Below are 13,885 nucleotides of genomic sequence, written 5' to 3'. Positions count from 1 at the left end.
ATCGCGTTGCGAATCTGGAAACTGATTTGCGATACCGGAGATCGCGTTGCGAATTATCGATCGCATTGCGATTTAGTTGGTTATTTTGGCAAATCTAAAAAAAGTTGGTTAAAATCGTATATTATAAGGCATTTTTTGTCACTGAGATTATTTTCTCTAAATTAAAATAAAGAAAATAATTTATCAAATTTCAAAAGATTTTACATTTAAACTTAAAAAAATGGGATATGATATCTAATCAAAATCAAAGCAATTAATAAGCCTTTTGCCTTTCGGGACCTACCTTGGATGTAAGTTCCGTTATTGGGTCCACCATAACTAAACGGCCTAAAACTCCCCAAAACAGCAATGGCACAAATGTAATTTCCTCAATTACGAATTCAAAAGTAATTTCACGCCTTGCCACCTCAATCACCCCCTTTCCTCCCCACGGTTTGAGCTTTAAAGGTCGCCGTAAAAAAAAGAAAAGATTGTTCCTTCTTCGAATTTAAAACCCTAGAATTTGGGGATTTGCTGCTATTGGACTTTCTTTGTTGAAATCGAAATGGTAGGAAATTCGCTGGCTGGATTGCAAGATCACTTGAAATTGGCCCGAGAATACGCTCTCGAAGGCCTCTACGACACTTCCATTATCTTCTTTGATGGCGCCATTTCTCAGATCAACAAGTAAATTTTCTTCCTCTTTTTAGTTTCCACTCCTTTTCCTTAATTTTAGTCGCTCACATTTTCCCCTATTTTTGTTCCCGTTAAAATTCCGGTTTTTTATACAGTTCTGATTCACAGTTTAGTAAGGGGCTGTTTGGTGTAATCATTTAGCGCAGCATTCAGCGTTGAATGCTGAAACGTTCAGTATTCAGTGTATTTGATTCTCACCTCTGAATCTAAATGAAGACTGTGCTATTCAACAAAACACTGAAGCATAAAAGTACACTGCTGAATGATTCAGTATTAAAATACACTGTTAAATGATTCAGAATCATTTAGCATTAAAGTACATTTTGAATGATTTAAAACTATTATCAAACAGCATGTCACCTTCAGAGAGATAATTCATATAGAATTTTTTGAATCATTCAGACTATTGAATCATTTAACGTTTAATCATTTTGATTTAATCAAACAGCCCCTTAGTCACTTTAGTGGTTCAATTAGATTTAAAAAGAAATCAAGTGTTAAGGGTAAAATGCAAAACAAAAAATAAAACAGCTGGTGTTTTTTTCTTTTCAGATTGCCAGTTTTCAGGAAACGATTTGTAGTTTGTAGATATGAATTATAAATATTCTGTTTTATTGGATCATAAATTACTTATTGGTTTCAATTTTTTTCTTGTAAAAAATGCATTATTTAACTATTGTTTGAGCAAATTTGCCTAATTTTTTGTTATGCATTTAGGCATCTAACCAGTCTTGATGACCCACTAATTCGTGCAAAATGGATGAATGTAAAGAAAGCACTATCAGAGGAGACAGAAGTTGTGAAGCGATTGGATGCTGAGAGAAGGTCGTTTAAGGAAGCTCCCAATGGGCGGCGTCCTTCTTCACCACCGATTCATGCTAAGTCATCTTTTGTATTCCAACCATTAGATGAGTACCCGACTTCATCAGGTGCCCCAATGGATGATCCTGATGTGTGGAGGCCTCCAAGTCGGGACACTTCAAGTAGAAGACCTGCAAGGGCTGGTCAAGTGGGCACGAGGAAATCGCCCCAAGATGGGGCTTTGGGTCGTGGCAATACTAGAATTGGTACGACTGGACGTGGTGCTAAGGCAGGTGGTTCAAGTAGGACTAATGCAGGGACCAGAGCATCTACCACTGGAAAGAAGGGTACTGGCTCAGGGAAATCTACCAAAGGAGATTTAGTGGTAAGTTCTGGTTGACAGAACATCTTTCCTGTTAATTTTAACTTTATTTATTTATTATTGAAGTTTGAGATTTCAATACAAAGCTTAACATGTTTGGGTTCAAAACACGGATGCATGTGGCAAGCTTGCTGTTAATATCTGAAACGGGGCTTTAATACAAGTATACAACCCTAAATAATTATAGGGATATGAACAGTTTTTGTATTTCGAGGTTAAAGTACTTTAGTTCGATGTTCTCAATATTTTGGTGATTGATTTGCTTTTGCGATTGCTTAGAATGGTGATACTGAAGATGGGAAGTCTAAAAGGTCACAGTATGAGGGACCTGATCCAGATCTGGCAGCAATGTTAGAAAGGGATGTTTTAGAAACAACTCCTGGAGTACGGTGGGATGATGTTGCTGGTTTGACTGAGGCAAAAAGGCTTTTAGAGGAAGCAGTTGTTCTTCCTTTATGGATGCCTGAATATTTTCAGGTACTTGCAGCGTTGCAGCTGAATTGCCATCAAAGCATTATTGCCAGATTGATTCTTGTTTCTGTCACATACTATGATTTAAATACTAAATCTGTTATTTCTTTTCCTTTATTTTAGTTTTCTGCTTACATTTTTATGATTACTGAAAATCATTTAGATCGAATTAGTTTTATTTTGAAATTTAAACTTTTCTGCATATTTTTTTCTCCCTTTCTAAATGTGTTTACTCTGACATTCATTGTCAGAATGGTTGAGTTATTTTCTTCTTGTTTTTGTCTTTAGGGTATTAGGAGACCATGGAAAGGAGTTCTTATGTTTGGACCTCCTGGTACTGGGAAAACTCTTCTGGCTAAAGCCGTTGCCACTGAATGTGGTACAACCTTTTTCAATGTTTCTTCTGCTACATTAGCCTCAAAGTGGCGTGGGGAGAGTGAGCGCATGGTCCGGTGCTTGTTTGATCTAGCAAGAGCTTATGCTCCTAGTACAATTTTTATTGATGAGATTGACTCTCTTTGCAATGCCCGTGGGTAAGTTTGCCGCTTGATTCTGTACAATTTGTCTGTTATCCGGGATCTATCTTTGCAGTTAGCTTTCATTTATTCTTGATGTACAGAGATTAAGTATTTTTTTTTTTGTTTATTTTCTTGCATGACGGGGGGCAGTATTTAATGTTTAACGCATAATTTTTCAAAGATAGATATGCACTCTTTTTCTTCTTCATTTGAGCATTTATTGGTGCATTGAACTCTCTCTCTCTTCCTCTTTGGCATGTCTTTTACATACTCTTTTCTTCGAATGCAATCTTTTTATTTTATTTTGGTTTAGGGCTTCTGGGGAGCATGAGTCGTCTAGAAGGGTGAAATCTGAACTGCTTGTTCAAGTAGATGGTGTAAATAATACAGGCACAAATGAAGATGGTAGCCGTAAAATAGTGATGGTTTTGGCTGCAACTAATTTCCCGTGGGACATAGATGAGGCACTCAGGTTTGTCCTGTTTATTTTGTATGTGTTTTAGTTTTGAATTTTTTTCTCCTCCCGTTTTCATTTGTCTGGGTATCTGATTTGCACCAAGTCTAGTGCGTGAGAGATCTTATTGTTGAAGTTATTAGTTTACATTTGTTGTATCTAATTATTCTTCATGGAACGTAGGAGGCGACTGGAAAAACGTATATATATTCCCCTGCCCAACTTCGAGAGTCGTAAGGAGCTCATTTGGATCAATTTAAAAACAGTTGAGGTAAATACTCTCACTAATCTATGGTTAAATTTGGTGATTCCTATGGCTTTGTGTTATGGTTATCTTCTTTGTGTCACCCTTTTTTCCATGCCACATTTGATTTGTTTCAATTATACCTAGTTTTTCGTAAAGTTATTTAGTGAAATGTTGCTATGGTAGTAGAGCATAATTGTGATGCTGTAACTGAAATGTTTCTTTTGGAAGCCAAGTAAAAGTATATATATGAAACATCTAAAAACTAGATGATTCGAAATGTTTATAAAATATTATGATAGGTAGGTCGTATCTCACGTAAAACTAATTTCTTCATTATCTGTCCGATGAGAACAAGAAATTTGGCAGCCAAGTGGTTTCTTCTTTTCAGTGACACTGGTGGATATTTGGAGAGTTATATCCCCTTACACATGGGCGGATTTGTGTTAGACATCGTTTTAGGGTGTGGGTGCTACAAGAAAAATAAAGAACTAGAGCAACATAGCTCCGTACCTTATTTAAAAAACCAATTCTTTTCGATGTTCCGTTTTCCTATTAAAATTTTACGGTTAACCTTTTTTTCAAGTGAAGGGATTTAATGATTGGATCGATACTCACCGATGGGAGAAATCTTCTAAATTTACTCCAGTTTCCTTGCAAATTAACCCCGAAAAACATAGGCCAATGGCTACTATGCCTGTTATGGTAATCGAGTTTTAGTTTGACATTTGTTGTGCTCTGAGCATCAAGGCTCTTAGCCTGAAATGGTTACCTTGTCCGTGTGGTAATGTGGCAGGTAGCTGCTGATATGGATATCGATGAAGTGGCTCGTCGGACAGAAGGGTATAGTGGGGATGATCTGACCAATGTTTGCCGTGATGCTTCCTTAAATGGCATGAGGCGTAAAATAGCCGGAAAAACGCGTGACGAGATTAAGAACATGTCGAAAGATGAGATTTCAAAGGATCCCGTAGCAATGTGCGACTTTGAAGAAGCCTTGTCGAAGGTCCAGCGAAGTGTTTCACATGCCGATATCGAGAAGCATGAAAAATGGTTTACCGAATTTGGATCGGCATAATGAAAAGACTAACACCTGCGTGTGGATGGTAATGTTGTTTGCTTTCCTGATATGTTTGTACTGAAAGGGTGTTTCATTGTAATTTCTTAAAGTTCGTACATTGTTGTTATTTGTACCTGTAACCTCATCGTTTTTTACACTACTTTATCAGTAAAATGTTGATCTCGTCAAAATCTGCGTATGGCCTCTGAATTACTCGTGTTCTCTAATTTTTATGCAACAGGGCCCTAATCATGAAAAGTTTAATCCTACCATTTATAAACTATTCAATTTAATCTTAATTTTAATTTTTTTAAAAACCAAAATTTCAGAAGAAAAAAACTTAAAAATCCAAAAACTATTTCGTTTTATTTTTATGAACACGTGTTACTCAAAATTTGCATTCAATTAAATAAAAACCGTTACCAAAACATAGATTAAAAATTAAGAAAAGAGGAAGGGAGCATAATATATAAGCAAAGAAGAACCCATAAAGCACGTTCTTTTATTTCTCATTTTCTATGTTCTTGTTCTTCACCGTCTAAACAAAAACCCATATTATAATGGTTGATTATCACGGCGTCTCCGGCGATCATTGACTTCACCATTCTCTTCATCGTAACAGTGGCCGAAACACCAAGCATACTGATCTTTATCCAAATTCATAGCTTTTGGCCCTTCCACTGTTGGCATCTCTAAATCGTCTTTCACCATCACCGCTTAAACCCAACTTATTCTTCTCCATTATCTGAACTGAATCAGAATGGTTAATTTGTGAAACTTGGTTTAGGTATTCGAACAGGGAAAAGGGTTTCGGTTTTGGGTATTTCATCAATCGGCTTTGTTAAAACATAATGACATGTATTAAAAGATTAAAACGTAAATATAATACAACTGCAAGGATAGCTCAGTTGTGAGAGCATCAGACTGAAGATCCAAAGGTTATGTGTTCTCGATCCATGTTTATCGCATAAAATTTTCATTTTTATTTTGCTTGTTTTTGGACCTCTTTACGATTACGTAATCCACCTGGTACACTCATTAATCCAATACGCAATCTTCTACACACTCCATATTTAGTAAATCCACTACATTCTTTCATACTACCATGCACGTATACGTATTTTTATTTATTTCATGTAAAAATATTTAAATATATCTTATTATTTTAAATTATTTCTTAGAAATAAGAAAATATTTTTTTTTTATTTTTAAAGCTAAAAATTCAGTAACTAATGTTTGATAAATATTGAATACTTACATTTTTTATGAATTATATTTTCATTAATAAAAAATTTAAACTATAATTTTTATATTTAAATTAGAAAAGGAATGAATAAATAAATAAATTTTGATGAATTATTGAATTATAGTTTATATTAAATATTTAATTACCATTACAAAATAAATCTTTAAGTTAATCTAAATTATATAAATTTATAGATAAGTAATATTTTAGTATTTTAAATTATTTCTTACTTTTAAAAAAAAATTTGTTGAAAACATTTTTGATGTTTCGATATAACAAATTAAGTATAAATAAATTTTAAGATTTTACAAATCATTTTCTAAGTATATTCAAATCAATTTACTCGAATTTCAAGATATTACTTCAAGTCTTTAAAAGATCAATTTCAAATCCTTACTACAATATAAAATTGTGTTTTAATCTTAAAATATTTTTGAAACAATTTTCACAAAGTATTTCGAACCAAAAACGAGCCAAATATCAATTTTTCAGAGTAGTGTACCGATGCACTATATAATGCATCGATGCACCCTTGAATAAATTGAATTTCGAATGCATTTTGTGTACCGATGAACAAGGCATGCATCGATGCACTCCTAAATAATTTGAACATCGAATGCATTTTATGCATCGATGCACTCCAGGCTTATTTGAAACATCGAATGTATTTTATGCATCGATGCACCCCTAGTGTACCGATGCACTAAGTCTTCCAATGGTCGAAATATTTGAATTTTACACATAGTGTACCGATGCACATTGCCTATGCATCGATGCACCATACGCTCCCAACTGTTTTATTAATTGTTTTCACACAATAACGGCTCTATTGACTCTACTAATGATCCTCAACGTTCAGAAGTGATCCAATGTGTATTTAAACAAGCTTAAGAGCCATTGATCAACAACAATTATCAAGAATCAAGAGAGAATCAAAGAGAAAGCATCAAACCTCAAGTTTGAGCATTTTCAAGTCTATTTCATTCAATATTTATTTTTGCTTTCAAGAACACTTATTGTGCTCAATTGCATTATTCTTGAGTGTTCTTTCTTTGTTCTAGAATTGTAAAAACATCTTTCCTTATGAGGATTTTCTTGTAAGTTTGCAAAATTTGTATTGTTCTCTTTGGGAGAGAGTGTTATCAAGAATTTGGGGTATAATAATTGAGGGATTTATAAGGTTACTCTTTGTTCTCAAAAGAAAGACAAATTAGTGAATTTGTGAAAAATCCTTAGTGTGGATAGCTAAGGTAGTGGACATAGACTTTGGTTGAGAAAGTCGAACCACTCTAAATCGCTGTGCAAATATTTTCAATTTTTTGCAAAAGCTTCCACCGAAATTTTTATTGCCAATTCACCCCTTCTTGGCCTATTCCGTCGATCGATTAACTCAACAATTGGTACCAGAGCCTCACTCATTTAAAGGTTTAATCGCCCCTTGAGTCGATTCGGGAAGAGTTACATCGATAATCAAGTCATCAATTGCCTCTACTTCAAACCACGACTTTGGTCTTGATTCATTTCCCGTCAACAAGCCTCCTTTTTTTAATGGAGCTAATTATGCTTATTGGAAGAATAGAATGATGTATTTCATTCAAGCAAGTGACATGGGAGCATGGAATATCATAGAAGATGGATATATCAAACCTTCCACTCATCCAAGATTGTGGAGACTCCAAAGCTATCCATATTATCTTTTGTGCTCTTGGACTGGATGAATATGGGAGAGTATCATCTTGTACAACCGCCAAGGAAATATGAGATAAACTACAAGTCACTCATGAAGGCACAAACGAGGTAAAATAATCCAAAATTAGTCTTCTAACTCATAGCTATGAAAATTTTAGGATGAAACCAAATGAAGATATCAAAGCTATGACGGATAGATTTTCAACGATTGTCAATGGTCTCAAATCATTTGGAGAGATCGTTTCAAATGAGAAGCTTGTGAGGAAGTTAGTTTACTCTCTTCCAAAATCTTGGCAATCAAAGAAGACGATGATCATCGAGGCTAAGAATTTAAAATCCTTAACTCTCGATGAGCTAATTGGTTATCTCCTCACTCATGAAATGATGCTTCAAGATGAGGTAGACCTCAAAAAGACAGACGATATAAAGAAAGAGACGAAAAAGAATAAGAACGTGGGAGTTGCTCTCAAATCCACAAAAGATGAGAGTGATTCGGATGAAGATGGCGAGGAGATGACATTATTTGCCAAACTATTCAGAAAATTGATGAGGCCCAACCGAGGAAGAAAATTCAAACGCAATGAAGGCTTCAAAAATGAACTAAAGAAGAAAGACCCTATCATTTGCCATGAGTGCAAAAAACCGGGGCATGCCAAATATGATTGCCCTCTATTGAAGAAAAAGAGTCAATCAAAGAAGAAGCACAAGGCTCATGTGGCTACATGGAGCGATAAAGAAGGTTCCGATGAAGAGGAACAAGAAGTGGCAAACTTGCGCTTGATGGCCATCGGGGAAAACTCTCAGGTAACCTCTAACTCATTTGATTTAGATGATTTATCTTATGATGAGTTATTAGAGGATTATAATGGGTTGGCTTCGGATTATAAGACTTTATTTTCAAAATATAAAAACGATATTTCAAAATTGAAAAATAAAAATAGTCTTATGTCCAAAACCAACAATGATCTTGAAAGTAAGATCAAAGAATTGAAAATTAAATTAGATGAATTTGAGAAGAAAAATACCAATTTGCATAACTTACTTTCAAGAGTAAATGACGATCATCAAAATAAAATTAATGATCTTAAAGCTTCTTTTGATAAAATTGGAGCAAAACGTTTTGAAAATGGAGAAAGTTCAAAATCCAACTTTATTAGAAAAAGTTTTAAAAACTACAATCATAGAAGTCTCCAAAGAACCTCAAATGGAAAAATCATTAAAAGCATATGGGTTCCTAAAGGACTCATTACTACTAAAGATAAGGATATCCTACATAAATGGATACCCAATGGGACTAGGATTTTGAATACTAATGAATATGGACCCAAAAGAATTTGGGTACCAAAAATAAAAAATTAATCTATGTTTGTAGGAAAAGAAGCATTGCTACAAGGAACGAGAAACAAATTCAAACTCATGGTACCTTGATAGTGGATGCTCAAGACACATGACCGGAGACAAGAGCCGGTTCATAGAGGTTAACGCTAAAAATGGAGGAGATGTGACTTTTAGAGATAATTCAAAAGGTCACATTAAAGGTATAAGCACTATAGGCAATACCTCTTCTATACAAATTAAGAATGTTTTATATGTGAATGGATTAAAGCATAATCTATTGAGTATTAGTCAATTATGCGATAAGGGATTCAATGTCATGTTTGAAACTAATGGTTGTAAAGTCATTGACATTGCATCTAATCAGATTATGCTTGTTGGTCATAGAATATGAAACATATACATGGTGCATTTAGATTCTATAGATATGACTAATTTATGCCTAGTTGCTAAGGATGAGCATGATAGTTAGTTATGGCATAGGAGACTAGGACATGCTAGTATGAGTTTTTTGCAACGGTTAATTCAAGGAGATTTAGTTCGAGGGTTGCCTAAACTAAAATTTGATAATGATAAAATATGTGATGATTGTGCTAAAGGAAAACAAAAGCTTATTTTAAATCCATTAATGGCGTATCCACTAGTAGAGTATTACAATTGATCCATATAGATCTTTTTGGGCCATATAGGACTACTAGCTTGGGTGGAAAACAATATGCATTTATCTTGGTAGATGACTATTCTAGATATACTTGGGTTCTATTTTTAAGTACTAAAGATGAAGCATTAGAAAAATTCATCACGTTTTCAAAAATAATCCAAAACGAAAAAGGTTACTCTATAACTAGTGTTAGGAGTGATCATGGAACTGAATTTGAAAATCTTGGATTTACTGAATTTTGTAATTATAATGGTATTAGTCATAATTATTCAGCAACTAGAACCCCTCAACAAAATAGAGTTGTTGAGAGGAAAAATCGAACTTTAGAAGAAATGGCTAGAACCATGCTTTGTGAAACAATTTGCCAAAATATTTTTGGGCAGAAGCCACAAATACCGCTTGTTATGTTACTAATCGAGTAATGATTAGGCCTATTTTGAAGAAAACTCCATATGAACTTTTCAAAAATAAAAAGCCTAACATTAGCTATTTTCATCCTTTTGGATGTAAATGTTTTGTTTTAAATAATGGTAAAGAAAATCTTGGCAAATTTAATGCTAAAAGTGATGAAAGAATTTTTCTGGGTTATTCCTTAAATTCTAAAGCTTATCGAGTATTTAATAAAAGAGCTTTAGTTGTAGAAGAGTCTATACATGTTGTTTTCGATGATAATTCCCTTCAAAGGAAGGATTCTTGTGTGAATGATGATGTAGGTATTATAAACACAAATAACGTTAGATATGACGTTGGCCAACCATCATCAAAGGAAGAAACGAAAGATGAGGAAACTCAAGATCCTCTCGAGAATCCAATCATTGAAGAAAGGTAAGTCCCTTACCCAAAAGAGTACAACTATGTCAAAAATAGTGAGATAATAGGTGATCCATCAAAAGGGGTAACAACTTGATCTTCTCTTAGAAATATATGTAATTATGTTGCATTTATTTCATGCATAGAGCCTAAGAATATTAAAGAAGAATTAAATGATGAACATTGGATTATGGCTATACAAGAAGAATTAAATCAATTTGAGAGAAGTAGAGTATGGACATTAGTTGAAAGGCCTAATAATAAATCTACTGTAGGTACTAGATGGATATTTAGGAATAAGCTTGATGAAAGTGGTAATATAGTGGGAAATAAGGCTAAACTTGTTGCTCAAGGGTATACTCAAGAAGAGGGCATAAACTATGATGAAACATACGCTCCCGTAGATATGATAGAAGCAATTAGAATTTTATTAGCGTTTGCATGTTTTAATGAATTTAAATTATATAAAATGGATGTTAAAAGTGCATTTTTAAATGGTTTTATAAAAGAAGAAGTGTATGTGGAACAACCTCCTGGTTTTGAAGATTCAAAATTTCCAGATCATGTTTTTAAATTGACAAAAGCGCTTTATGGTTTAAAACAAGCTCCTAGAGCTTGGTATGAAAGATTGTTAAATTTTTTAATTGAAAAATGTTTTTCAAAAGGGAAGGTTGACACTACATTGTTTTTAAAGCATAAAGGTAAATATTTATTAGTAGTTCAAATTTATGTTGATGGTATAATATTTGGTTCTACTAATGATGTTATTTGCCAAGAATTTTCTAAGCTAATGCAGAGTGAATTCGAGATGAGCATGATGGGGAGCTCTCATTTTTCTTGGGACTCCAAATCAAGCAAAGAAAAGATGGAATCCTCATCAATCAAGCTAAGTACGCCAATGATATGCTCAAGAAGTTTGGACTGGAAAATGGAAAACCTCATGCCACTCCAATGAGCTCATCAACAAAGCTTGACAAAGATGAAGGAGGTAAATGTGTGGATGTTAAATTGTATAGGTCAATGATTGGCTCTTTGCTTTATCTAATCGCAAGTAGAACATACATTATGTTTAGTGTTTTCTTATGTGCTATATTTCAAATATGCCCTAAAGAATCACATTTACTAGCCGTTAAGAGGATCTTTAGATACCTTAAGGACACTCCTAGTTTAGGACTTTGGTATCCTAAAGACTCTAATTTTAGCTTGCATGCCTTCTCTGATATGGATTATGGAGGATGCAAAATAGATAGGAAAATCCCCTCTGGTACTTGCCAATTCCTAGGAAATATGTTGATTTCATGGTTTTCAAAGAAACAAAATTGTGTTGCATTATCTACCACTGAAGCGGAATACATTTCAGCCGGTAATTGTTGTGCACAAGTTTTATGGATGAAACAACAACTTTTAGATTATGAAATTAAAGTAGGTAACATACATATCAAGTGTAACAATACTAGTGCTATTTGTCTTACTAAAAATCCCATCCAACACTCTAGAACTAAGCATATTGAAATTAGACATCATTTCATTAGAGATCATATCGCTAAAGAATATATAGTTCTAGAATATGTTGATACTTTGCATCAATTAGCATATACTTTTACAAAACCTTTAGATAAAGAAAGATTTTGGACACTTAGGAGAGAATTGGTTTAACAGACCTATTTTCACTTAGTGTTTAAAATAATTTAGCACTTTTAATTAGAAATGAAAAATACTTATAGAAATAATATTTTTATTGCATTTTCTGTTATTGGTTAAGGGGAGTTTATGATTCTTAGTGAAAATTAAATACATGTTCAAATGAAAATTTAATTGATTAAACATAGTTAATTTTTAATCTATGAGTTGCCAATACCACTAGAGCTAAATAATTTAGCATTTTGAAAGCTTAAATCGGATTTTTTGACATTTTAGTGCATAATGCATCGATACACTAGACAGTGCATCGATGCATCCTTTGAATATGCATCGATACACCTTGAAGGTGCACCGATGCACTCTTGAATGTGCATCGATGCACTCTACTGTGCATCGATACACTCATCAGGTTTTGGGTATTAAATCCCTATTTCTTATTTATTCTCTAAAAAACTCTCAAAGCCCTCTTTGCCTCCGTTCATCCTTCTCTCACCATACTCTCAAATTTTTGCTCAAAAACTTCATTTCAAGTCAGAAATTACTTGATTCTTATCTCCCAATCCTACTACTATCATTAAATCGTACAAAACATCATCACATTCTCACTCAAATCCAAATTTCAAGGTAATATTTTCTAAAACCCCTGTTTTATTAATTTTGAACTTAGAACTAGTTTTGATTTGTTCTAGGATGAACAAATTATCGGGCATTGATTGTTTAGTGTTTAGAAACTAGATTTTGCAACAAATTTAATCAAAAACAAACAATTTTGCAAAATTTTCTTTGAATTTCGAAATAAAAAAAATTTATTGTTTTGATTGATGTTTCTGATTCACTTATGTTATTTTCATGAAAACTATATATATATTATGATCTTCAAACATTTTTTAAAATAATTTTCCAAACTTTTCCCATTAGGATTTGGTTTAGAGAACCTTGACTATTACAGACTCAATTGAGTTTTGGGATTGATTTTATTGCATACATGTGTTTTAAATTTGCAGGTTACCTATCTCATTCTGATTCTTGAACAATGTCTAATCCTAAATGACCTAGGACATCGTCTAGTCGCTCAAGTCAAAACCAACCTCCTATCCCTCCTCCACCACAAAATCCAAACCCAAACGAACCCGAATTAACTATTCTTAATTCTTGCTTCAACCAACTCGATCGTCGTCAAGATGAATTATATGATAGGTTCGTTAGTTATTTTCAATTTTACAAAATCCAAGAGGAACGTATTCCTTCCATTCAAGCAATGGAAGATATTAACTTCAAATATCTTCCTGTCATTCGTTCCTGAAAATTTGATAAATTGTGCCAAATTAAGCCCATTGTATATCAACAATTAGTTCACATTTTCTACTCCAAGACGGGATGTGTTCAAAAGGCTCATCAAACTGAAACCATAGGCATATGATCCTATCTCTTAGGAGAAGTCATTTTCATCAATTTGGAAACTATTTTCATCAATTCGGAAACCATCGCTAATGCTTTTGGTTTATACGATGTCGACATAGATAATGAAAGAGACATTGTGGCCACACCATATAAGTCTAAGGATAGTGTTAGTACCCTACAAACACATCATGATCGATTTCTTCATTTAATGATCTCTTGGTGGTTTAGACCATCCGGAGGTAGGTGCTCTACTCTTAGAGTCATCGATTTATGGTGGATACATTGCATCCAACATAATAAGAAAATTAATTTGCCATAGATTATTTTTGGTGAGCTTGTTGACAACGTAAACGTTCTCCCTTCCAAAAATATAGAAACTTTAGTTTACGATTGTCTTCTTTCTAATATTTTTATCAAACTAGGGGCTTAAGGTCTCGGTTGACATTCCCATCCCTCTCCAAAACCAAATTAATCTCACTTCCTTAAAGAAATCGGAA

The 13,885-nt window shown here is 33.6% G+C and overlaps 1 protein-coding gene across 2 annotated transcripts; it reads left to right on the top strand.

Annotated features, from left to right (window-relative positions):
- The first annotated feature begins 432 nt into the window (after positions 1 to 432).
- On the top strand, positions 433 to 4,745 carry LOC120175758 (katanin p60 ATPase-containing subunit A1-like). 2 transcript variants are annotated; one of them, XM_039182320.1, is made up of 8 exons: positions 433 to 666; positions 1,393 to 1,861; positions 2,138 to 2,335; positions 2,618 to 2,862; positions 3,161 to 3,319; positions 3,485 to 3,572; positions 4,137 to 4,250; positions 4,342 to 4,745. In XM_039182320.1, exons 1-8 carry the CDS (start codon positions 545 to 547, stop codon positions 4,621 to 4,623), a joined length of 1,677 nt encoding a protein of 558 aa, XP_039038251.1. In that variant the 5' UTR covers positions 433 to 544; the 3' UTR covers positions 4,624 to 4,745. The 2 variants fall into 2 exon arrangements, with proteins under 2 accessions (XP_039038251.1, XP_039038252.1); XM_039182321.1 differs by lacking the exon at positions 4,137 to 4,250 and having other exon boundaries at positions 434 to 666; positions 4,342 to 4,744.
- Positions 4,746 to 13,885: the final 9,140 nt, after the last annotated feature.

Source organism: Hibiscus syriacus, unplaced genomic scaffold (assembly GCF_006381635.1).
Source record: "Hibiscus syriacus cultivar Baekdansim isolate YM2019G1 unplaced genomic scaffold, ASM638163v2 tig00112215_pilon, whole genome shotgun sequence".
Taxonomy (NCBI): Eukaryota; Viridiplantae; Streptophyta; class Magnoliopsida; order Malvales; family Malvaceae; genus Hibiscus; species Hibiscus syriacus.
The sequence above is the reverse complement of the archived record's forward strand: the minus strand, read 5'-3'. Positions and strand labels throughout refer to the sequence as shown.